The sequence below is a fragment of the Cupressus sempervirens genome, chromosome 6, assembly GCF_028749045.1.
Source record: "Cupressus sempervirens isolate cs-2001-9-10 chromosome 6, ASM2874904v1, whole genome shotgun sequence".
NCBI lineage: Eukaryota > Viridiplantae > Streptophyta > Pinopsida > Cupressales > Cupressaceae > Cupressus > Cupressus sempervirens.
Genome location: NC_143123.1, coordinates 182,562,572 through 182,588,486, shown reverse-complemented (window position 1 = coordinate 182,588,486; position 25,915 = coordinate 182,562,572). Strand labels below are relative to the sequence as shown.

General features: G+C 36.0%; 1 protein-coding gene across 3 annotated transcripts in view; it reads right to left on the bottom strand.

Moving 5' to 3' along the window:
* Window positions 1-25,915, bottom strand: part of PSD1 (phosphatidylserine decarboxylase 1) — a 237,285-nt gene that overhangs the window by 157,012 nt on the left and 54,358 nt on the right. For all 3 annotated transcript variants that reach the window (XR_016352819.1, XR_016352818.1, XM_089787359.1), the window contains exons 3-4: window positions 10,758-10,811; window positions 10,576-10,641 (exon numbers count right to left, since the gene is read on the bottom strand). Coding sequence is in view for 1 of the 3 variants with exons in the window: in XM_089787359.1 (XP_089643485.1) it covers window positions 10,576-10,641; window positions 10,758-10,811 (120 nt within the window). In the remaining 2 variants the exon portion in view is untranslated. The remainder of the gene's footprint in view (window positions 1-10,575; window positions 10,642-10,757; window positions 10,812-25,915) is intronic.

Sequence of the window (25,915 nt, the reverse complement as noted above, 5' to 3'; positions counted from 1 at the left end):
AAGCCAATGGAGAGCTTTCTTGAGCCTACAAAATAAGACTTTAAGGTTATGAGTTTCAAATCCTTCAAGTTGTTCCTAATATACCTCTTTTGTAATCTTTCCATTCAGAAATGTTGTTTTCACATCCATCTGATGTACTTTCCATCCCTTCGGTGCTGCAATAGCGAGGACTGCTCTTACAGAGGTGTATCAAGCAATTGGAGCAAAGGTTTCTTCATAATCAATTCCCTCCTTCTGAGAGAATCCTTTGGCTACAAATCTGGCTTTATTATTTTCAATGCTACCGTCAACAGCATGCTTGATTTTAAATATCCATTTAGAAGAAATAACAGATTTTCCTTCAGACCTTGGAACAATTTCTCAAATATCATTCTTAATAATCGATTGGTATTCTTCCATCATAGCATCCTTCCAAGCTGTATGTTTAATACCATCTGAAACATTGGTTGGTTTTGATTTAGATAAATCATTCATGTTTGTTGCATAACTAGAAAATCTTTTTGGGGTTTTTTGCTTTCTTTGAAGGTTCCAAATGGTGCAACGAAGTCTTGTGCCTCCTCTATAGTCTTAATAGCCCAAAGTGGTCTTTTCTTAAGATTTTGAGTTTCCTCAAGATTAAGATTTTGAATTTCATCTTCAATTTCTTCAATGTTCTCCATTTGAAACTCAAATTCATTATTTTCTTCAGAACTAGGTATGTGTAGGATCTTCAGAACTAAGTGCTCTTTTGAATGCTAAATCTTATTCAAATATTACATCTCTACTAAGTTCAATGTTTTTCTGACCAAGTATGAAAACTCTATATGCTTTAGATGTTCCACTATATCCGACAAAAATACCTTTCCTCCAAGAGAGTTCTAACTTAGTTCTCTTTTCTTTTGGAACATGTATTTATGCTAGGCACCCAAATATCCTAAAATAGCTTATATTTGTTTTAAACTTAGAAAAGACTTCTTTAGGAGTTTTATCTCTAAGGTGGGTGTGAGGACTTCTCTTTTGAATATAGACAGCAATACATGAGGCTTCTGCCCAAAGATAATATTCTAAATTTTGATCAAATATCATAGCTCTTGTTGCTTCTATAACTGTTTTATTCTTCCTTTCTGCTACCCTGTTTTGCTGTGGGTTATAAGGAACAATATACTCCCTCTTAATTCATGCTTCTTTACAAAAATCTTTAAACAGATATGAAGTATATTCGCCTCCATTATCAGTCCTAAGAGTTTTAATTTTGTATCCTTATAGGTTTTCAGTTAAAGTTTTGAATTCTTTAAATCTCAAGTAAGGATTTCTTCTGATTCTTTACATTTTAAGAAGTAAATCCAAGTTTTCCTAAAAAAAGCATCTATAAAAAGTATATAGTACTAGAATCCTCCAAGAGAAGGAACAGCCATAGGTCCACATAAATTTGAGTGGACTAATTCCAAAACATTGTTAGTTTTTCTAGTGCTATCTTGACATGGACTTTTGGTGTTCTTACCTAGAGCACATCCTTTACATATGCTTGAATGATCTTTATTCAACTTAGGTAAACCAATAACCATCTTCTCCATAGTCGATGAGGCTTTGAAGTTTAGATGTCCTAACTTTCTATGCCGCATTTCGTTTATATCAGCAGCTTCATGAATTAAGGCTTGAATAGGTTTTATGTTTAATTCATACAAGTATCCCTTTCTTTGACCAATCAACTTTGATTTCTTAAATGAAGAGTTCTTAGACCTAGTCATTACTTTATCGTCCATGAATGCAACATTATGTCCATCACCTTCAAGTGTTGTAATAGAGCTTAGATTCCTCTTTATTCCTGGTACATAGAGTACTCTTTTGAGATGGAGAGAAATACCCGACTTCAGTTTCAAGGTGCAGTTCTCAATTCTTTTGACTGAATGAGTAGAATTATCACCTATGGTAACTTCGCCATTAACTTCTTCTAATTTTGAATTTAAATACTTCTTTGTATTCTATAATGTATCGAGATGATCCACTATCAATTACCCATGTTTTGCTTGATACTTCATTTGATAGTGCAAAAGGATCATAGTTTTCTTCTTTCCTAGTAACATTTGTACACTTTACTGGTTGCTTGGTATATCCAAATTTTTCACATGTGAACCATTTTATTTTGGATAAATCTCTCTTAGGTTTGTCATTTCTTTGATTACCCTTCTTCTTGAAGTACTTCTTACCTTTATAGGAATTTGTGTTGAGAACATGAAGTTCTTCATCTTCAATTTTCAATTTTTCTCCTTTCTTAAGTTTCTTAGATTCTTTTTGAAGGCAATCTACTTTAAGTCTATTGAAATCTGGAAGATTGTCTCTAGCACTTACTCTTTGTGAGAATGTTTCCCGTGAATCTGGTAACCCATATATAGCCATAAGCGTTAGCTCTTTGTCTTTAATTATGGTTCCTATACTTGTAAGTTCATCTCTTAGACTAGCCACCCTTAGGAAGTATGAATTGACAGATTCTCCCTTCTTTATCTATATATGATTTAGTTGTCTTTTTAGTGCAAGGGTTCTAGCTGCATTGTTAACCTCATATGCATTTAATAATGCATTCATCATATTAAATGTTGTCTGATGTTTCATTAGCATATGATTTGCATGGCTTTCCTGTTTCCTTTACTCCAGATACTTTTATGAGGATCAACATCAGGTTGCTTGGATTCTTTATCAACAGTCTGTTTCACATCATAGTCTTTAAGAATCATCATAATTCAGAATTTCCAAGCAACGAAGTGTTCTTTTCTTTCAAACCTGTCTTCGGGTCTGATTGTGCTAGCCATTGAAGGTAAAAGGATGTTGCTAGATATTTTAAATCTGATTGTCAATTTGCAGAGCCTAGGTTCGACTACTAGAGCTCTAATACCATGTAAGTTTCTGCAAATTCTAAACAACCAAACTGATATAATGCCTTTCTCTACTTGCTGAAGATGATCTTGAATATAGCAGATCTGTATATGAAGTGTTATTTGGAGTACAATAATTATTCTACAAATGTTTTATACTTGCTACAAATCGTATAGGGCAGTAATGCTAAAGGAGCAGACCTTATGTTTTTCGTGTGAGCTTTATCCACATCCTTACCCCTTTATTTATATGGCGACCAAGAGGCATGTCCTTAGAAAGGACATTCACTTTTTCCAGGTCGGCCCTCTATATATACTTACAATTATCTTTGCCAAGATTGGCATCTCAAGGATATTATGATTAGTTAGTAAATATACTAACTATACTATGAAAATAGAACATAATAAGTGCTCCCATTGAAGACACCGATTAGGTTATGCAAATAAGGTTTTTAATAGACCAATCCTTTCCAAGGATTTCCATACTTTACTAGATCTGACGATTTGTAGTCCAGACTAGTTATGATTATCAGAGTTACATAGAATTAACACAATAGTCAAGAGATCTTGTGGTCGCGGAAATAAAAAGGTGAGTTTTTCGTGAGAAGTATCAGTGGTAGAGAAAGAATTTGTATTTGGGTTAAACAAAAAGGTCTAAAATCTTTTGCATGAGATCATTTGTTCCTGACATATATTTGAAGTAATTTGGGGAAAATTACAGTTTATAAAAAAAAAAAATTACTACTCCCCTCATACAGATTTCAGACTTGTGCAAGATTCTTTAATCAGATAAGTTGCTAAGAGAGCATAAATACCTGTGTGGAAGGCTTGGCTGGACACAACGTTATGCAGATTAAACTAGAGTAGTTCTTATCTCTGAATTGTGGTAAACAGAGAATTTCCAAACTCAGTTTGGGCTGAAATATAGAATAGTGTGGGCAGGTATGTCAGTCCTCAGATTGTTGTTCGTGACGGTCTCATCATTGTTTTAATTAAGGTTAATACCGAACTTAGTGTTCAACGTGCAATTAAGGAAGGTGCAAAGGCTGGTTGCTGAATTTGCAGAGAATACAATTTGGTATTGTAAGTTGACATCGAGAACTTGCAAGCAGCATTTCAGAACAGCAAGCAACAATTTTTAGGCAGCTACCGAGTTTCATTGCAATGAGCAAGAAACAAATCCTTGAAGAAAAGCTCTACAATATAGGAAGAATACTTGCATATTTGCCGCAATCAAAGCATCAATTACTTTGCAATTTGGAAGCAGTGGGGAACTATTTATCTACAATAGAACAGCTAAGCTCTAAAAGTAACTGAGCATTCTTCTTGCTGTGGTTCCTTTGGCTACGCCAGCATTGTGGAGGTATCCTGATAGGGAGGTAAGACTTGCAATCATGCAATGTGGAAAGTTTTCAGGGATTGTGTAGTATCCATAAACCATCCTTTGGTAAGATACTCAAAATGTTGGAAACAGTTGTAGAGCTTAAAGCTTGTGTGATTATGATAGATCTTGATTGTGAAGACTTAATATGTTCCTTTAGTTTTTGCATGTCATTAAACAGAACAACAAGAAAAACATTTAACTTTCATGCAGTCCATTATGACGTTTAATATTGAAGAGAGTGATGATTATTCACAACACTTGTTATCTACCATATTGGCTGATTTAAAACAAATACATGTTGCTTCTTTTGATGATTATAGTTTGGTTACCAATGTCATCAAACAATGTGAGCAAAAACTGAAACAATTCTTAATATGGGGCAAAATTGAGGTTGGAAGAAAAGAAGAATTGTTTCAACTTTCAACCTATAGAGAAGGATGAAAAAGATAAAACTCAATCATATGGGCAGTTTAGCAGGGATGAAGCTGATGATATTGTGGATCAGCCACTTGGGAGTTCAAGGGAGTCCCCTTCCATTATGGCACCATGCCCTTTGGTTGATGACTAAAGGCATCAAGAGGTATCTTTTGGATCTACTATTTGTGTACCAAAACCTGAGGACGATTGTTCTTATGATGAAAATACCTTCAACCAAAATAATGTTGATTGGATAAAACATTGTAACTCACTTTTTGAGATGGTTGTTGATTGGACGCTGGAGAATCCCTTATTTGAGTATGATGATGGAACACCTTTTGATATTGACCAACAGTCACAGATTGATACTGACTGCAGCCAAGAGGTAAATGATTTATACATTTCATACAGGGGCATAGTGCTGATTACAAATCAGCCTTGGATGGTAATTTGGCTAACAGTATGGCCAAGGAGCATATAGGGATAGAGGACAGTTTTGATGGGTATGGATTGATTAATTCTTCTCATTTATCTAGTGCCTATGGTTATTCTACTGTCACAGATGTTGAGCATGATGAAAGCACTTGATTTGTTACACTTCCTTTCATGAAGGGAGAAGCCATATCTAGTTTGCTTCTTGGGTACGGTTACAGTTTCAGGCTACATGTTAGAGGAGCAGTGTTGCAGCAGCTAGATATTTTGGAAATTTTACTTTCTTTTAGTATGAAGCAACCGAATATCTCAAAAAATTGGGAAGGTGTATGGCTTTTTTGTTTGTGGCACCTAGGAAGATTTGTAGGGCATAATAATACAATGATGTAATTTTAGATAGTTATTATGGGGTTGGGCAGCTTCGTAGCGAGAGAATGTGTCAGTTGGCCTTCCTAACCAACCAACCTCTATTTAAAAACATTGGAACTTGAATAATGTACTTGTTGTTTCTGGTAATCAATAAAAGAATATTGGTTTCCCTCGCCAACTTTGGTACGTTGTATTTTATGCTTTGTTGATTCTAGTATGCCTTATTATTTTGGTTAATATCTACTCTACATTTTGGCACCGTTGCCTAAGTTCCATCCTCGAGGTCATTTATTAGAAGAATGGAATAATGGGTAGACCATTCCTTCCACGGATACAAGTAACGAATAGTGACGAAGAAGAGGAGGAAATCACAAGGGAGAATTAGTTGACATGAGATTTGGTTGTAGCCTGGGAAGTCTCTCTCAACCAGTATGTGCAATGGGAAGCCCAAGAGAGAGCAATTCCAAAAAGCACAGTACTGAATGAACTTTTGACACCACCAACGGTGTACAACCTCCCTGGACAAATTCCTCAGTTCGTGGCAAGAAAATTGGTATGCGTGGAGGAAGAAAGAGTCAAGTATAAAGAGAGTGGAGAAAGCAACAAGTGCTCTAACAATTGACTAAAAGAAGTGCATGGGAACTTCAGGAGAGAGAAAATCCAAGGAAGACAAACAAATAATAAAATAATTTATGCCCCTACTTCCAAACAAGGTCCCAAGGAAAGTAGGAGAAGAAGCCGAGTGAGAAACTGCCTTGCAGAGACTTATGTAATAGGGAATAGGAAGAAAGACACTGTCACTTAAGAGAACCTTTTAATCAATACCAGGAGCAAAATCAACTCGAACAGAATTTAATTGAAAATACAATAGAGTGCATTGCCAATTTGGCAATCTCTCAGATGGACGAGGAAGGAAAGAGGGGTAGACGGATCCTGAGACCCCGACACGTAGGGAACATCGTTATACTTGGGAACAAAGCTCTAATCACAGAGAGGAGAGGTGTAATAACCTGCCTTGTTCTGCTATTTTAATGTCTATTTTCTTCCACTGGAATTTTGTCAAACAATTGGCTTGCAACTAAGTTTTTAGTTTTCAACTTGATGTTGATTAATGGTTTCTCAAGATTGTGTGTGTTTCATATGAGATGCAAATAGGAGGCAACATAAAACCAAATGCAGCTAATAACATTGGCCATTCATTTATTTCTTGTTTCCAGATTTTCTGAAAGTTACAACTACCATAACAAGCATATCGTCTATTTAAACTCAACACATTATATCAATTATAGAGTTCAATAATGGCCCATAACAATTACGGCTACAGCAGTGTTAATAGTTTTTTGAATTTGCTACAGTAACTTGCAGCTACAATGATCCGTACTGCTACAGTAACTTGATACTGCAGTGTCGCGCTACAGTGACTCGTTGCTACAGTACCCCGCTCCTACAGTAAACTTGCTGCTACAATGCCGCGCTAAAGTGACTCGCTGCTACAGTGTCGCGCTACAGTGACTCGCTGCTATAGGAACTCGCTGCTACAGTACCCGCTGCTACAGTAACTCGCTGCTACAGGAACTCGTTGTTTCAATGTTTGAACCTCAAGACCATATCTTTCAATGGCGTCAAGATTTTCAGCTTGAGGGGATTTCGTCCTTCAAACTTATTGAGACATAATCTCCCGAATATAACCAAATTTCTTGATATTTCCAAGCATACTAAAAAGAAGCTCTTCCATTTCTTTTATAGTGTTCTCACAAGAGCTCCATCTTTCGTTTTCTCAATGTGGGATAAAAGATAACTCCCTTTATGTAACTTATGTTTCCAATGTGTTATAAAATAAAGGGGACTCTTTTAATTTAAATATTTCCCACAAACTATAGTCTATGCATTAATAAAGTTAAATATTTAAATTTAACTTTATAAAATAGCTTTATCAATGCATAACAAATCTTATCAATGATAAACAAGTCTTCTTGTCGATTTTAAACAATTACCATCGACATACCGCTGCCACTGGATGTCCGACCATATCCAAGATGACTTACTATAAATAGTAAGTATGCCCAAAGTTGCCTCAAAACCCCTCAGGAAGACCTGCAACTGAAACTATCTAGGCCAAATGGCCTTTAAGTCCCTTTAATGTCCTGGTTAGCCTACAATGAGAACACCAAACGGTGCCCAAGGTAAGAGAACAAAAACTAACAACAAGCTAACTACACCAAGTTGGCGGAAGATATCCAAGACTAAAGGATATGCCCCAAGGTGAGGGGCAACCTAGAACTGTCTTACTGTGTCGCTAGAAGAGGAAGCCTATTGCAACATGCAGCACCTTTAAGGCTTCACAGATCTGGCAAGCCCAAAAGGAGGACCAAGGGGTCACTTAGTACCATGATCTGGGGAGACCAATGTGAAGAACGAGGTGATGACTCAGTCACGGTGCTACCTTGAAGGGATGTGCTTTTGTAGAGTGTCGTCCTGAAGTCTTGTGGCCACTTAAAGATAAAGCACAAGACACCAATGATCAATGTATTTGGAGGGGTGCGACGGGGCCTCTCTAAATAGGCAGTGGAATCTCCCTCTGATCTCATAGTACATGGGGCAATAGAAAGTGAAGTGTGTCTCCATCTTAGCCTCCACCACATTAAAAAGATATCAATTTTGGACCTCTATCAATCTGATGGTTCGTCCGGATATGGAACCTATCCAAGCCCACCCAGAAAGAGACAAGGGAGATGTAGAGCACATGTCGCCATAGATGAGAAACGTACGAAGGACGAACAATGATCTAATCCTATATATCAATAAATTGCTCGATATAAAAGGCCATCCTCGAACAACGACCCCCTTGGGGTTTGACCCATGTAGTAAGGATAAACTGCCTATAAATGTCCATCCTTACATGCCTATTCAACTCTTGTTGAGATGGGACAAGATGAGTCAAAGCATCCAAAGAGTAATGGAAAGGAGGAAGACAATCAATTTTAATCCCCATAAAACCTAGAAGAGCAGAAACTTTAGTAAACCAACAGCAACCCCGACCAAACGAGCAAACACTCGCATGAGTTCGTGAAGCACTGAAGACGATGTCCAAACCAAGTCAAAGGTGGTACCGAGCCTAAAAGGATGGGCCCCAAACTCAGCCAAGATGATACAATGAGTAGTAGTCTGATTACATCTAATAATGCGCCTAAGAAGAGGGGTTTGGACCCAATCCACCGAAGCCCAGTCAAATTCCAACAAAGAGGGCACCCAAACCACAAACCCATAAAGCAAGGACTATATAACATATTGATTTTGTTTCGAATAATGTGGCCCAATTGACTGGCAATGGAGTTGGTATGCAAGAGGGAAAGGAAAAGAGCAAACCTCGGATGTCTCAGGAGAAGGATGTGGCTTCTTTTCCAAAGGAAGGTTGACCGTGATTGATGAATCTTTTATTGAGAATCGAGCAAATTTTGTAGAAGATAAATCAGCAGAGTGGCAGTATTCAGCAAGTCTATTTTCCAAAGATGAATCTTTGGATTGCATAAATACAGTAGCCAAGATTGAGGATGGTTGGTGTTAAGTTTTGGCCCAGAAAATAAAGATAAACAGCAACAAAGAACAGCATAAAATAGGTATAAAAGACACAAGAACTTTAAAATGTTAAGTTTTGGCCCAGAAAATAAAGATGAACAGCAAAAAAGAAGAGCATAAAACAGGTACAAAAGACACAGGAACTTATCCTAGGAGAACCCTTCCACTTGAAGGGAAAAACCCAGCCACACCAAAAAGATATCCTTTTTATTAGGAAACTGGTGGACAAATACCCTTTAGAATAGTAGGGGGTGGCTACCCAGTCCCCAGCCGAATATAATAGAAGCCTTGGCATCGCCCTAAATAAAGAATCCATCCCACAACTATAGATCTCTATAGTCTTTCGAGATGGAGTAGATAATGAAAATGTTCGAGTACAAAGCTTTCACTTGATTGATTTACAATATACCAAGCAATCACATAAATAGACGGCATAAGACTCTTCATCTTTCACACGAAGGTCTCTTTAAGCTCCAAAAATAAGACTCTTCATATTTTTACATATTCAACACTTCACATTTCCATATGCATGCCTCTTTGCATTATGTATGACATGTCTTTTTACGTAATATTAACTTAAATATAATCACAAATATCTCTTTCAGCCGAAGATGACCATAACAGTCATAACAAACATATTTTTGTCTCATAAAATCAGAGATAAAGACCTCTATCGCAGCTACAAACTTCAACAACTGGTAGACTGTGAAAGAGAAAAAAGAGAGGAAAATCAAGAAAGATCCCTTTAATATGGCATTGAGGTCTCATTTTAAGGGTGGTAACACTATTAAATCTATATCCAAGTTTTTGGGACAGAGAGACGAGGTAACGGGTTTCCAGGATGGATTTTTATTCCTTAGTGCAGGGGATGACAATGGGAACAACTACATAAAAAATATTAAATATTCATATGATCAATAAAGCATGCTATTATAAATTATTGAATCTTAACATATAATGTTTGTGTTAAATAATTTAAGTTTGGAGTACACACGAGAGTGAAAGTCAAACAAATTATCAAAACTGAAACATTAAATTTATGGGACAGCCAAGGGATAGGTTTCCGGAAGTTGCCAAGTATCCGGGACGTCCCGGAAATGGGGATTGGCCAATTTTTTCCGGAAACATGTCCCCAGGTAACACAGGTTAAAGTGTAGTTTGGTTTCTATGCGAATGTTATGTGTTGCTTCTGATATTTTATTGGAAATACTTTACTTCGGGATGGTGTTAACCATGATTGTTACTGCCCTTGGTCCGGACCACATTTTTTTCCAAATACTTTTTAATAAAAATCTCTATTACCAACCACAAAAAAAATTGAAATTATTACTCTCTATCTGTTTGCATGTATCAGATATGACTGTCTCAGAATAAAAGTGTATTTAATATATAGATAATCGACACTCAAATCAAAACAATCATATTTATATTCACTTGTCAACTGAAAAAAGAAATCTCAAGTATTTAAAGAGATGATTGCCATCTAGTAGAATAGCTGAGAGTATGCAAATATTAAGCCGGTTGAGTAAATGTGCTGAAACAACTTACCACAGCTGTGATGAGACCCCAGACACGTGAAATGAAGCGCAATGGTACCATCTTGAGGAATGTTGCCTATGGAGAAGGAAGTCAGAAATAAAACTATGAATAGTAAATGTGTGTTTCATCAGTTCCCAATGCTAGTGAAGGATTTGAGCTTGCAGTAGACAAAAATCAATAGTATTACTTACTTTTACATCGGGGGAGAATTCTGACTCTAACCCTTTTGCCCTAGCTTCTTCCATCTGTGCAAACAATTTGAAAAAGTATTTTCAACATGAGAGCAATGAATAATGTCTCCCTTTTGGAACAATACAGAAGAATTTCAAACATCTATCCAAATTCCACACTTGGATGCTTAAATGACAATGACAAATGTCATGTTTACAGAGGTTATATAAAGAGGTACCAAAATGTTTTTATAGGAGTTTAATAGCTGTCCAGATATCAACTCTTACTTTGCACACACAACTTTTCCAAGATCGAAATATCAAATCACTTGTTTTCAGAACCAAAATATTCACAGCATGATCAAATGGTCTAAAAGCAATCATCAGGCTAGACAAATACAAATGCTAAAAATAGAAAAAAAAACTTGTTCTCCTCCTATAGACTCAGTACCCATAGCAGCAAAAACCCTTTTCAAGTTTTTTACTTTTCAGGATAGATTTGGCAAACCAAAAGATTTTTCTAACTACTCAGGAAAAACTATGGGACAAATAGGAAAACTTAACAAACACAGCAAAATTCATAAATAATTAAATAAATTGTTTCTTATCATGCCAGAACAGAAATAAATTGCAATTTTACACAAATGTGTATTTGGTGCTTTCATGCCCAAGCAGGGCCTTTTTTTCCTCTATGCTTTGCTTCATTTTCCTCTGATCCAGTGATAAGTTTTGGGTAGAATTTCCTCATCTTGCTATATACATGTGATTGGAGTGCGCCAAATGAAGCTTTCATTATTTTTTTGCTGACCTGCTGCTCAGACCCAGGAGGATTTTTGCAACAGTTGATGCCCCAACCTATCCACAAGTTGGAACAGCCTATGGCTTGGAAGATTCGAAATCAATGGAAAGAGTCAGACTCAAATGTAGAAGATTTGAAAATTCTTGTCCTCCAGACTTTTTTTCCTTTCAGCGGAGAGTCTGGGGAGAGAAAGAGCTTAGCTGTCAAAGTTAGCAGTTGTAGCTTCAAGCAATTTACAAAGTGTCTGAAAAGAAGGTTCTTGCACAGTGCAAGCAAGCATCGAAAAGAGTCTGTCAACATTTATCCATCAAGAATATTTTGTTTTATGTGTGATACCACCCTCTTCATAAAGAGATTTTTGGATTCTTCTCCTATTGTCATTGATATTTTCTGAAGGTCTAAAGGTCTTCCACTATCCTTTTAAGTTGTCTATTTATTATATTAATTGCATTTTGTTATCTAGTGCACAATATATTAACATGTCTTTCACTAAGATTGATTTGCCCCACATTCAGCCTAGGATCCAGATCATTGTCATTCTCACTAAAGCTTTCATTTTCATTACAGTATCAACTGTGTCTATTGGTTTCATTACTTTTACTCAAATACAATTAAAAAATATTAAGTTTCTGCAATTCTGTAAGAACCCCTGCTGGTTCTAACTTTGACAAACACCAAATTGCCTTAATTTTCAGCTCTTTGACATATTGTCAAACACTTTGCATGCAAACTCTATCCCACTGTCTTGTATTTTCAAATTGTTTTTGCTTCTTTGGAATGGTTTCAAATGAAGTTTAAATACTTGCAAATGATCACTAAGATATCTAGGCAAAGAACTAAATTGCAATACAATCATTTATGTGTTTTTAAATGCATACATATCGTACCCTCTTAAAATGGATGCACCCATCTTTTAAAACCTTTTAGCACCCGTTCCATAGTGACTTCTTGGACCATGGATGGATCTATGCTCGATGTGCTCTTTCTCTTGTTTTTCTCCACCTTTCCCGATTGTATCTGCATTCCCTTTGAGCTTTCTAGAGGCTTCCCTGGGAAGGAAGAGGTGGACCAATTCCAAACTAAGGTCGACCTCTTCCCCGGTGATTGCAATGAACGGGGCCCAAAATGTCTCGAGGTTCCAAATATTAAACTCTTGCTCTCCAGTCGGCTTATACTGTTTTCCCACCCGAAAACTAGTATATAAGAAGGGTTGGAGGCTTCATTCTGCAACCATGATCTAATCTTCAACTTGCGGGCTAGAATTATACTTTGCATTCAAGGAACTCAAGGCATTCAAGCATTCAAACAATGGAGCTTTCATCAAGCATTGAAGGATTCTTTGTGAGCATTTCCTATTCAAGATCTAGCATATTGTTGACTATCAAGGGAGGAGATCTATTCATCATCTTCTTCATTGATGCACATTTACATCCATGGCTCCATAATGTGGTTATGGTAGATCAATTGCAAGTTGTGGAGAAATCCTACATCTACATACTGAATTTGACATCTGCAATATACAACAAGGATAAATCCTTATTGACAAGGGTTTTTACAAGCAAGGTGAGTACTTACATTTATCGTGTTTCATTTACATTCTCAATTCAAGGTTGATTCCTCAATCTAGGGCTTCACTAGAGCAAGCCCTCATCCACCCAACAACAAAAACCTCAATTTTGTATGCAGGAGCAAGATAGCGAAATTGTGATTGAAGATTTGGAAACAACTCCTCGAAAGCTTTCCGACAAATCTCGATCGCCCTTGTTACAAAACCTCAAGAAGGTGGTGACACTGCAAGAATCATTCCAAAAGGATTTCCACTAAGTCAACCTGTTCTCTAACCCTCGGTACGAAAATCAATTTCTGGGTTTTTCTTGGTTTTTCATTCTATTTAGGGATGTATAGTTAGATTTTCAGTTACAGGTCTGGACCCGTATTTTTCAGAGCTAAAACACAACTTCCTCTATATAATTCAAGGTGAGTATTCTATCTTTCATTTCAATTCATAATTTTAGCATAGTTTTGTATCTTAATTGGGCTGATTGTATACACTTGACATTTAAATTTACATTACTTAATCAATTAGTTTAATTTTGCATGCACATTATCACACACGGGCTAAAGAGAGTATTTCCCTATACTGCATTCCTTTCCACAATTCAAATTCAGTATTGGCATCCCTTCCTTCATTTGGGCCTTGCTAATCTAACTTGGATTCAAGAAGGAATCATGTTTGGAGACTCTCCCTTTCCCTACAAATACATTTTGAATGTTTTAGCAAGTGAAGTGGACGCCTACATCCTATTAAAGCGTCTCCATTTCACCACTAAACACATATGATTTCTTCAATTAAATGTGCAACTACAGCCAGTGGACATTTTCACAAACACTTGGCATGCAATTTAATAGGCTGATTATGAGCAATTCAGCTATTGCATTACATCAATCAATCTCAATCTTTAAAGACCAATGCCTTATATTCATTCAAACTTACAATTATATGTGAGACATATTACGTATAACTTAGTGAGACAGTCTTAAACCATCAACCAAATGGTTTCTATATGCATTGATAACTTGGAAATATCACAATCAGTCTTACTGATTTTAACTTTGTTCAAAAGGCGAACAAGACAGACCAAATGTGACAACGACTCCTTTAGTTTGATATTCGAATTGTAATTTTTCCAAATTTACTCCACATAATATTACACTTTCAGCACTTATTTCAAAAGAATAAATATCACAAAGAACTGATCAACTCACAGATTTAATTGCACACCTTTGAACATAAAGAAGCAACTAATATTATATTGATAGAAAGATGATCTTGTCCACTGAATAATACATGTTAAAATAAGTTTTTCAATCAAGCATCTTTGAAAACATCATTTCAAATAAAAGATTATCTGACTTGTTATTGTATTATGTTGATATCTATATCCTAGAAACCAAAATGATCCTCTATTTATAAGAGAGGATTCAGTTTCATGTGAAAGGGCATATCATTTCACTAAGAGTTGCAATAATTATCTACGTAACGACTTGAAAAACTAACATGGTTGATTCATTGCATAAGAAATCCTTGAAATAATACTCGATAATATTTAGACACGGGGACTAATCTCCCACTTGCTCACCACATCTCTCGATGTGTTCTAAGTATCATTTAAAAACGTGAGTATCCGCATAATGGATGATCTCCCTAACTGTGTATCTATAGTATGACAAACATTTTCATACGGCAAGTGGCTTCCTTCAACTCTATTCCATCTATCTAAGTGTTGATGCGAGTTTTGTATCACTTACATAACATATTAGTAATTGGATATCTGATACAGAGTATCGAACATACAATTCCTCTCTTGAAAAGTTATTGCTCATGAGATATGAGAATAACTCCAATGTTCCTTACACTTGTGGATACTCACTCAGTTTATCGATGTGATTTGTTGGTAATCACGTAGGCGGCCTTACGCTATTCATTCAAGGATGACTTGGGCTTTGGTGGAATGATGGTAATGGTGGCTCGGTTTATGAAATGTGCGGGTGGTAGATAATGTTGGTGGTGGTGATGAAGGATGTGTCTGCCAGTGATGATGTTGATGGGAAAGCGATGGCTATGGGAGGTGAATGGATGTATTCTAATGCTTGGCCTGCTCCTTCTAACTTCCCTCTCTCTAAACTTCGACTACCCAGCTACTCACTATTCTACTCTTACTCCTATGAATGGAAGGTTAGCAAATAGACAGGAATCGGACCTAATGAGAGCTGACCAGCAGCCTCACTTCCACAGGTGCAATGATTCAAAGGAATAATAAACTAGTTTACCACACAAAGCTTCCCAACCAGCCACTAGAATGCTAGTGGTCTAGTATTGATCCCTATCAAACATTTACCAATGCTACCATACAACTATTCATCTACTTCACTCCTACTTAGCAACTTGAAATGAAACCAACTTTAACAACTTGAAAGGAAATCTAACTAAGTGGGAGTAGAAAACATGCAATAATACCCAATGTTCTTAATCAACATGCAAATCGCAACAATGAAAAAGAGAGCAATTTTGGTATTATGTTCGCAACAATTTCTCCAACCCTTTACAAATGAGAGAAAATGGCCTTTTATAGGGGCCATAAATACAACGGACGATGGAGATCAAAACAAGATCAATGATCCATATTGGATCCTCAAAACCCTAATTAGGGTTGCCACCCCATCGGCCAATGAGAAGACACCACCTCATCAATGGACCAATGAAAAAAGTGCAAAAAGTGGCAACCAATGAGAAGGCACCAAAATGGTGGCCCATCAGAAATAGACACTTGTCCTATTCTAGAAGAAAGGGGAAATTTGCCACTTGGGCTTACATCAAATGATCTTCTAATATAAATCTTCCCTTTTCTTTCATCTTCTTAGATAAGGCAATGAACTTAGCTAGCCTTTCATTAACTTCTTTAGGAGGACAAGGTGTGTGCTTCGCCTTGAGTTCCGCTGACTTCGCCACGCTGCTTGCTGCTTGTAGTATCCTTTGATGATCCTTCTCATATTCTTTTGCAAATCCAATGAAAGCATTGAGAGAGAAAATGGTGCCCAAATGCTTCTTCTTGATAGCAACCTTCCCCAACTCATCCAACCTCGATCTAAAATCTGTTTCATTGACATCCTCGTCTCTGATATCTTCAAAATCAAGTGCCACCTCAACGTAGCTCATCATGGTTGAAATGGAAGTGTCGACGCTTGGGTTGTGATGTGCAACTGCCTTTTGTATATCCTTTTATGATACCGCCATTGATATTGGTTATTCGCCTCATTTTTTGAGAAGGGAGTTCTGGGCATCATATCCTCTTTGTCTTTCTCAGTGTTTGCCCGCTTGGGATTCTTACTTGCACTACCATCCTTCATGCTCGTCGCCCTATTACGGGATGGTAGAGTGGTGGACCAGAAGGCAAGAAAAACCAAGAGTAGCAATCCTTAGACTAAAGCGAAAGATGGATGTCAGCTTAAGGACCCCTTGCAACTCTAAATGATTTGAAATTACCTCTACCTATAGCCAAGGGGGATTGTCCTTCCTTTAGTCTGTCCTTCATCTGTATCATACTGTAGCGATATTGGTGTCGGTTATTCTCTTCATTTTCGAGAAGGAGGAAGTTTTGGGCATCATATCCTCTTTGTCTTTCTTAGTGTTCACCCGCTTGGGATTCTTACTTGCACTTGTATGCACCCTAAAATGGTCGCCTAGACTATGGGCCCCCATTATTCAATTTATCAATTTATCAAATTTCTTGAATCAATGGTTTGCAATATTTTATTAAATCAATTTAAATCAATTTCCTTGATCAAATTCGATTATTTCATTTCTAATGTTGATCATTTTATCCTAAGTCTTATTTAATTAAACAAAAATCCCCCTTTTAATTAAATTAAATAAGTCCTCATTTAATTAAAAGAAAACCTCTCTTTTAATTAAATAATTCATGCACATTTAATTAATTAAGAGAAAAACCTCTGTTTTAATTTAATTAAATATTTCCTATTTAATTGAAAGAACTTGCTCCCTTTTAATTAAATAAATTAAACCCACTTGAAAAAATAAATAAATAAATAAAGATTAAATAAATATTTTATTTATTTTCTCTACACTTAAATGCACATATTTTTAAGTGGGACTTATCTTTCCACTTTCTTCTCAACCACTCCTTTTTTCTCATTGGTGGAATTTTGTCTCACATGGATCAAACTCTATTATCCCATATTGGTTGTGGGAAGCCTCTCACCTCCATATTTTTCTTTATAAGGGAGAGCCCTCTCCTCATTTTGGACAACCACAAATCATCCACAATTACGCTATTGTTATGCTACAGGTTTGGAGAGCAATTTTTGAAAGAGTTTGAGCATCAAAGCTTTTTGTGGAGAACTTCTATCTTCTTGTCTTATTCTCTCATGCGTCCATGGCTTCCATAATAAGGTTTCATCCTTGCATTTGCATATTATCTTAGAGTCATATTTATTTTCATAGATTAGTATTGCATTGTTATTAGATTTCTTTTCTTGCATTGATTTGCATTGTTATCATTTAGGTTAGTTTGCATTTTCATTTGCATGCATATTTTTTTTATCATTGAATCTCTTGTTTCATGGTGTATTTGCATGGGCACAAACTAGGTCAAGCTGAGGGCCTCCATTACAAACCCTTGCACTCCATGAATAGAGAGCTATGAGTCGCCATTTGAGACCTCATTTTTGAGTAATCTTGAATATAATGACTCATAGAAGTGTGCTCACATTTTAGGCATACAGCACTACCATCCTCCATGCTCGTCGCCCTATTAAGGGATGGTAGAGTGGTGGACCAGAAGGCAAGAAGAACCAAGCGGAGCAATCCTTAGACTAGAACGAAAGATAGGTGTCAGCTTAAGCGCCCCTTGCAACTTTAGATGATGAAAATTCACCTTAACCAATAATCTTACAGCGACTATTCGGAACCTAGGATATGACTTTCAAGAATTTCAAATCCCTTTGCAAATCAAAAATTTATCATGCAATTCACCTCCAAATAAAATTACCCAACCTAGGGCAAAAATCGCAGCCTCTTGGAAAAATCAGAATTTTATCTTCCACAGATTTCGGCTCCCACAAATTTCTGCTCCCAAAAAATTCGGCCTCCACAAATTTCGCTCTCCACAAAATTCGCCAAGCAAGAAGAGTGCAGATCTGCTCTTGCAAAATCACCAACACCTTGAGAAGGAGAAGTGAGAAGTGAGGAAAAAATGGGAGAGAGGCCTCCTCTTATACCCAACTTTCTTCTTGGACCCTAGGAGAAAGAAAAACAAATAATTAATGCAAAATTATGACCCACAATTAAACACTTAACCAAAATTAATTTTGCGATGATGAAAATTAACTTTCTAAATTGCCAATTAGTTCTAAATTGCAAAAAGAAATTAAATAATGCCTTGAGGGTGTTAAATATTTCCATTTAATGGGGGGTTTTAGTAATTAATACGTCATTAAATTTGGATTTTGGCTAACCAAAAGCCATTTTTTCAATATTAAATTACCAATTTCATTAAAGACAAAAAGTTTTCAAGGCAATTTTAATCCATTTAAAGCCAAATTTTGCAATTTTAATTCAAATCGATTTCCTAAGAAATTTTAGCTTTTTAACACAAATAAAATTATTTCTCTAGAGCCTAAAATCGATTTTGCAATTTTATTTCACCATCACAAAAATTAATTTTCTTCACCAAAAAAAATAATTAAGATTTTCCAAAAGACCAAATTTAACAAAAATTTCATTTTTTGAAAATTAACCAAATTTATACAATTATATCCAAATTTTCAAAAGAAAATGTCTAAGTACAAAATTTACAATTTTATCCTGTCAAGTGTTGCTCTTTTAAAATTTGTTCGGGCTAAGGATGAAATTGGTGGCTCTAGAAAATCAAATTGAAACCGGGTGAAAATAAATCTAACCCTCTCCCCACTAGCCCTGAAGGTGTCCAAGGCGTGAAATCTTCAAATTTGAAACCTCTGGACCGAAAATTGCTAAGGCAATCGAAAAAAAAGGGGGTCCCCAAAATTTTGGGGCGATGGTGTGAAAACCTCACAACACTAAGCAGTAGTGAGGAGACCTTGGCATTCTTCTATCCATTTTTCACTGTCCTTAAGTTCTCCTTTCTGATCAAAAATTATTGGCATTCCTTGTTTGATAGCATCTCTGAACTCTTCATGTCCCTCTTTCAATTCTGTATCAAATTTATCATGTTTTGCAATTACTTTATTCATCTCTTCAATTGCTTTTGCATCAACTCCTTCTAAGTTCTTTTCATGCAACAACACTTCCATTTTGGGCTTGATTCTGTCATGAATCGCAGCATTGTCCATATTCTTCCTATATGTTTCCCAAAAAAATTCCAAATAATTTTTCAGTTTCTCAAACACTTTGTTTAATACAAAGGCAGCAGTATCATTTCTTACAATCTACATTTGTTTAACCAACTTTTGATTTTCATTATAGAGTTCATCACATTTCTTTTTCCATTTTGAATTATCTGGTCAAGGCAACATGGCTACAAGCTTTCCAATTCTCCCAAAGCCTTCTTTGTAAAGGGCTTTATATTGTTCTCTTTCTTTCATCAGCCTTGCTATATGGACTCTGTTAGGATTTGAGAAGTCAACCCCATATCTGCTGAAATCATTGGATCCGTTTCCCCTACCTTCAACTTCATCATGTGTCCAAATGCTTTGTCAACATCAATAATCTTAGGCCTATTGTTGGGTGGATATAGTGCCCACAACAACAATGCCTCTTCATCTTGGTCAAATCTTAAACCAATGAAAACATCATTAACACCTTCATATCTAACTTAAAATCCTTATTTTCAGAATGCAACAAACCATCAAAAATGAATGAAGCACTAAGGTTCCAACCAGGACACAAAATCACACCCACTTTTGATAATAATTGCCTCCACTTTTGTGGAGTCATGGTGTCAATCTCAGCATCTATATCATCCTTGAGTTTTTTTAATAATTCAGCCTCATTCTCTGGGGTTATGTTAGGGATAGATTCCCTAAGTCTTTTTTCCCTTGAAATTATATAAAATGGTTTTAAATTCTTTGGAACTCACATAAACTTCATTTGAAACAAAAGTAGAATGCTCATCCAATCTGGTATCTTTATAAATTTCCAATTTAGTCACAATCTCCTCATCTTTATCTGGGTCTTCTTCCACATCTCTTGCTTGAAATCTAGAAATGGTGTCTTCGTCTAGTTCATATTCCATTGTTTGCTCTTCTGACTCCATTTGTTTGAACTGTCGTACCTTTTCTTTCAACTTCATGTTATATTTGTCAATGAACTCCCGGGCCTCATAATCCTCAAGATTCTTGAATATGTCTTCCGTCTCCACAGCTTCATGAAAATAATCCCCTAGATTCCGCTTCTTTTTACAAGAGTGGATGTAATCTTCTAGATCATTGCTTTTCCTTGGAAGATGCTCGAATAGGTTAAATTCCTCTTATAATTTCTTCTCAATCTCCTCATAGGCTTTTGTTGAAACTATGGTGAAATCACCAAAATTGAGAGTCCATCATAGAAAAGTTTGTTTGTGTAAACTCCCTCCAAAGTTCTTGGTACTGGAAATGCTCATCTGGCTTACTATCTCTAGATGAGCCACTCTACTTTGAACAATTTTAGTAGCATGTGCAGGGCTCCTTTGAACCCATAAATTCTAAAACAAGTAAAATCTTGGTATACATACCAATCTCCCCAATTATGGTTCATAATATTCCTCTTGTCAAAATCCTTTGGCCCTCTGACTGTCTTAACCTCATTAGAGACAAATTTCTCACAAGGAAACCCATACATCTCGTAAATTGGTTTCATCATCCACTCTTCAAACTTGATATAATTTGTTTACGTATATCTAAAGTCCCACACAGAAGTGTCTGTAAAATAAAACTAAATGCATCAACAAAGAGTAGTTCTTGAACTTAAGGTATTCGTTACCCCTAAGATTCAAAAAGCCTACATGCAATTTCTTCACTATATATGATGCATAATCAAAAGGTCTAGGTTCATACATTTGAATATCTAATGCTAAAATCATAGGCCCAATACTCATAAGATCAAGTACTTCCAAACCTCCCAATTGTTTGCAAGACATGTGTGTGATTTGCAGTTAATGCCTAAAAGAATTAAGGTTAAAAGGTGGCCCATCTTGTGTCATAAGCTATCCTGGTTCACTCTTGTGAACAACTAATTTCCAACCTATGTGGTGTCCATCCCATGGTATTCATTTTCCAATGCCACAAAATACATGGGTTTGTTGCATCTACAATCTAAGTTAAATACTTCCTCTAGAGTATCCATGTGAAACTTAATATATACATCTCTATTGAGATCACAAATGCATCTTTCTGTTGATTTATAATTTTTACCAGAAGTAAATTTAGAAAGACATTTGGGACAAGTAACTCCCAAATTAGTCATTCATGAGTTGGACAATGTCACCTCCTTGTTTCTCCTCAAATAATGAAACAAAAAGAGCTCATATCCTCTAACCCTAGTCTAGACATCTCCAACATCCTTAAAATTGTCCTCCAACTATTCCCTTTCTAATAAATGTTGCTTCGACCTTCTTGATTTAGGGCTCAGGCCTGTATTTGGTCAATCATATCTTGGTTTAGCATTTTGACTAGAGCACTTTCCTTTGTTTTAGACTTCTTTCCCTTAGACTTTGAGCTCTTCGTGGGCCTTTTCTTCCTAGAGGAACTAGATTCCCCCATTTTTGCAATTACAATCTTTTAAGTACTTTCTGCAAATTATCTCATGTATGCAACTCCTTTACTCCTGTAAATTCCAGTGTCGAACGATCTCAATTATCAAAAAATGCATCAAAGTAATCACTTGTAAAGTAAATACACCATAAATTTGCCTCATACAATTTCCTAAATCTGCTTGATGCAAGAATTTAATAAAAATCTTTAGGTTCAAATTTGAATTTCGAATTGATATGACGATGGTTCCCCATCAATGTAGCTTTCATCGGCATATATCCATCCTTGGTGCCATCAAGATAACTCATTTCCAAATCAGCATAAAAGACATCGATGAGTCTATCAAGGGTTGGTCAACCTACTAGAACAACATACCAATGATGATAGTTATACCGATGACAATTTGTCAGCATAACTCTGTCTAAAAAAGGTATTGATTCTATCAGTACATATTTATCCGATGATTCTGCAACAGCTTAACTTCGTGTCATCAATCAGGATATCATAAGTTGATGGTCTTTTTCTACATTTATCAGTGTTGGTTAACCCGTTGATTTCATCGAGTATCGAGATAACTCCAATTGTGTTATGGCGATGGTCATGGCTTCACCGATGGATCTATCAGTGTGACTTTTCCCGATGCCTCCATCCTATTCCATCAGCATTAGTTTAACCAATCGCCTTTTCTCTTAGCAGCCTTGGTTATGTTGTATTGCTATAAGCTTTACCAATGTATTCATCGAGCATTAGGGAAGTCAAAAGTAATACATCCCGATTAGCCATGCTATGCCTATGAACTTCGTCACTGTGACTTTTGTCAAAGAGACTCTTCTCCTTTTGTGTTCATCGGAGTATGTCTTTCCGATAACCTCATCGATTATCAGCAAAACAAGATTTCATTTTGTTGTTGGCATATGCTTCACCAATGGGATCGGTGTATGTTACACTGGTTTTGTTAAAATTTCTTCCGCTTGTGTGATACAATTGGCTCAACTCTCACCGATATGTGTTATTCCTTGGTCTTCCTTTTCACCATCGATACATGCTTTCCTGGTCAGTTTAATCTAGTTTTGCTAAGTACAACCATTGGGTAGACTCCACACGATAATAGAAGTTTCAATCAGTATAGTGTTTCTTTGTTATTTTGAAACATTTAATTTGGCAGAACTTATCCAAGTGAAAGTCTATCCATTGTCAATTACCTTAGAACACCATATGAATACAGTTATGATTCCATTTATATTTCAATTATCCTTAGTAATATCTAACCAATTTCTTCTTCCTCAATTTCCAACTTGGGAAAACATCTAACCGCCCTATCTCCTCTCTATGCTACTGCTACCCTTAAGCTGCCCAACTGATGGTTGGTTCTCAAGAGCCAAATCACATATGAATGAGGATTGATGGTGAGATCCTTCATCCTACACAAAAACCAACAGTAACTATTCTCATGACAACAAGATGTATCCCATACTTTCTGAGTTCAAATGAAAAATCTAAGTAAATCAAGTCCTCAAAAATGAAAATCTATGGGCATTATTAAATTGAAAATTTATGTCCTAATAGTTGCTCTTCCTAGGGACATATGTATCTTCATGAACATAGTGAGACCCTAGTTATATCTACAGAGAAAACCATTAGTACCTAATCTAAAAATAAGGTTCAAAAATCAGAATACAATAAACTTATTCTACTATTTACAAGGAAAATACTCCCTGATTCTTTTTAAGAGAATAAGTGTTTTAAGTATTGCCGATATACTGGGAACTCCTGGCTTTCTCCATCAGTATTCTACAAGAAATATGTATTTTCTCCTCCCTTATCAACAATGACACAAGGTTCAAGCACAAGTGCCTCAAGTTTCCAAGTTTACCTGTCTTGATCCTTAGTATTCCATTTTAGCACCCACTCTCCTTCCCTAAAAACTCTGTTATGTGCCTTTTTGTCATGTAGGATTTTAATTTGTTGTTGTTTCTTGATATTCTTCTTTTGGGCTTCCCTTCGGATCTCACCTAATTCAGTTAACTGTTCCAACCTATCTTTCTGAAGTTTATATCATCAAGTTTCTCTTTTGTGATAAACTTGTATATAGGTAGTAGATTGTGTAGAGGCAATCTTGCTTTCTTTACATAGACCAGCTCATATGGGGCAAATGCTGTAGATTTTCTAATCATGATTCTATCTTCCCATAATGCTAAATTCAGCTTTGAGTACCAAGCTTTATTGTTATTATCTAGCATCCTTTTGATTATCTTCAAAATATTCTTATTGTTGGATTTCATTTGACCATTTCCTTGCAGATGTTATGGCGAAGAATAAGATAGAACAATACCATAGGACTCGCAGAAATTAGTACCTCTTTTGATCTAAAACACATTCCATTGTCTACTACCAATTTATGTGGAACTCCAAACTTGGTCAAGATGTTTTCCATTAAAAATTCGATCACAACTTTATTAATAGCCTAGCTAGTTGGTATCACTTCCACGCAGTAGGTAAAGTAATTTGTTGCCACTAGATTCCATTTGTGCTCTCCACTTGATTTATCTATAATATCTCCTATGAAGTCAACTCCCCACATTTGGAAAGGTTCTTCAGTATGTAAAGGTTTAAAAGGTATGGTTCCATCATATCTCAATTTCCCTGAAAACTTCTGACATGCTTCACATTTCCTAACATATGAATAGCAATATTTAGAAACATGAGGACAATAATATCCAGCTTGTAAGATCTTGTGTGTTGTGGTCTTTGCTGAGAAATGTCCTCCATAGACTCCATCATGTAAGTCTTTGAGAATGGATTCTACCCGATACATAACTAAGCAAAACAATAATATACCATCTCTGTTTTTCCAATATAAATCTCCTTGGATTAACACATACCTTGCTGCTTGGAGCTTAATGTTTCTCTTCTAGCAATCAGATAGACCTTCACAGTATTTCACATGTCTTAAATAGTAAACAATATCTTTATACCATAAGTAGCGTTCAATACTTACATGTGTTCCAATCCTACTTGATGTACTTGAGCTACCTCTAGATTGGAGTTCGCCATAAGTTTTGCAAGATCTTGACCCCTTACCAGTTTGATGATCTGAATATTAATGTTAAATTCTTGAATTTGATTTATCCACCTACATCTTTGACCAATAGTTTCTGATTGACTACAGATATCTCGCAACATATGCAATCTCATTTGCTCCCACAAGGTATGGCCTAAAAGATTTTACTGCCTTTACTAATGTATATATCTTCTTTTCATTTATGTCATAGTTCAATTCTACTGCTTGCAGACTTTTGCTAGAAAATGCCACAGGCTGCTCATAGCCTTCCTCATTTTATTGTATCATGACAGCTGCTATAGTATGATAGGAAGCAAAAAAGAAAATCTGAAAAGGCTTTGAAAAATCTGAGGATTTGAGAACAGGGGCTTCTTCTTCTTTTTTATTGTCTTTTCAATATTGCAAATGCTTCTAAGGCTTCATTTGACCACTTAATCTCTGCTCCTTTCTTGAGCGTCTTTGCAATAGGCTTGACAATTTCAGAAAAAATTGACACAAACCTTCAGACAAAATTGATTTGCCCAAAGAATTATTGAATAGCCTTTATTACCTTGGTAATTTGAATTTTGTCAATTGCATCTATCCTTTCTAGATCCATTCTCACACCTTTTGATACAATATGTCCTAATAATTTACCTTTGTAACTCCAAAATGACACTTTTTACAATTTGAAGATATATCATATTCCAATGCTTTTAGAAAAATCGTCTCTAAGTGATTGCAGTGATCTTCTTTATTTGAACATGAACTTAAATCATCTTGATAAACAATGTAATCAATTAAGCCTTCAAGAGCCACATCCATGGCTCTTTGGAAAGTAGTTCTAGCATTAGTGAGTCCAAAAGGCATTCTTGCATACACATAAGTTCCCCAAGGTGTTGTGAAGTCATTTTGTAGTGTTCTAATTCTTTTACTTTTACCTGGTTATAACTTGAGAATCCATCCATCATGGATAGTAATTCATTTCTTGTTACTTTCTGCAGTAATGCCTCCATGTTAGGTAAGGAATAATTGTCTTTCAAAGATGATATT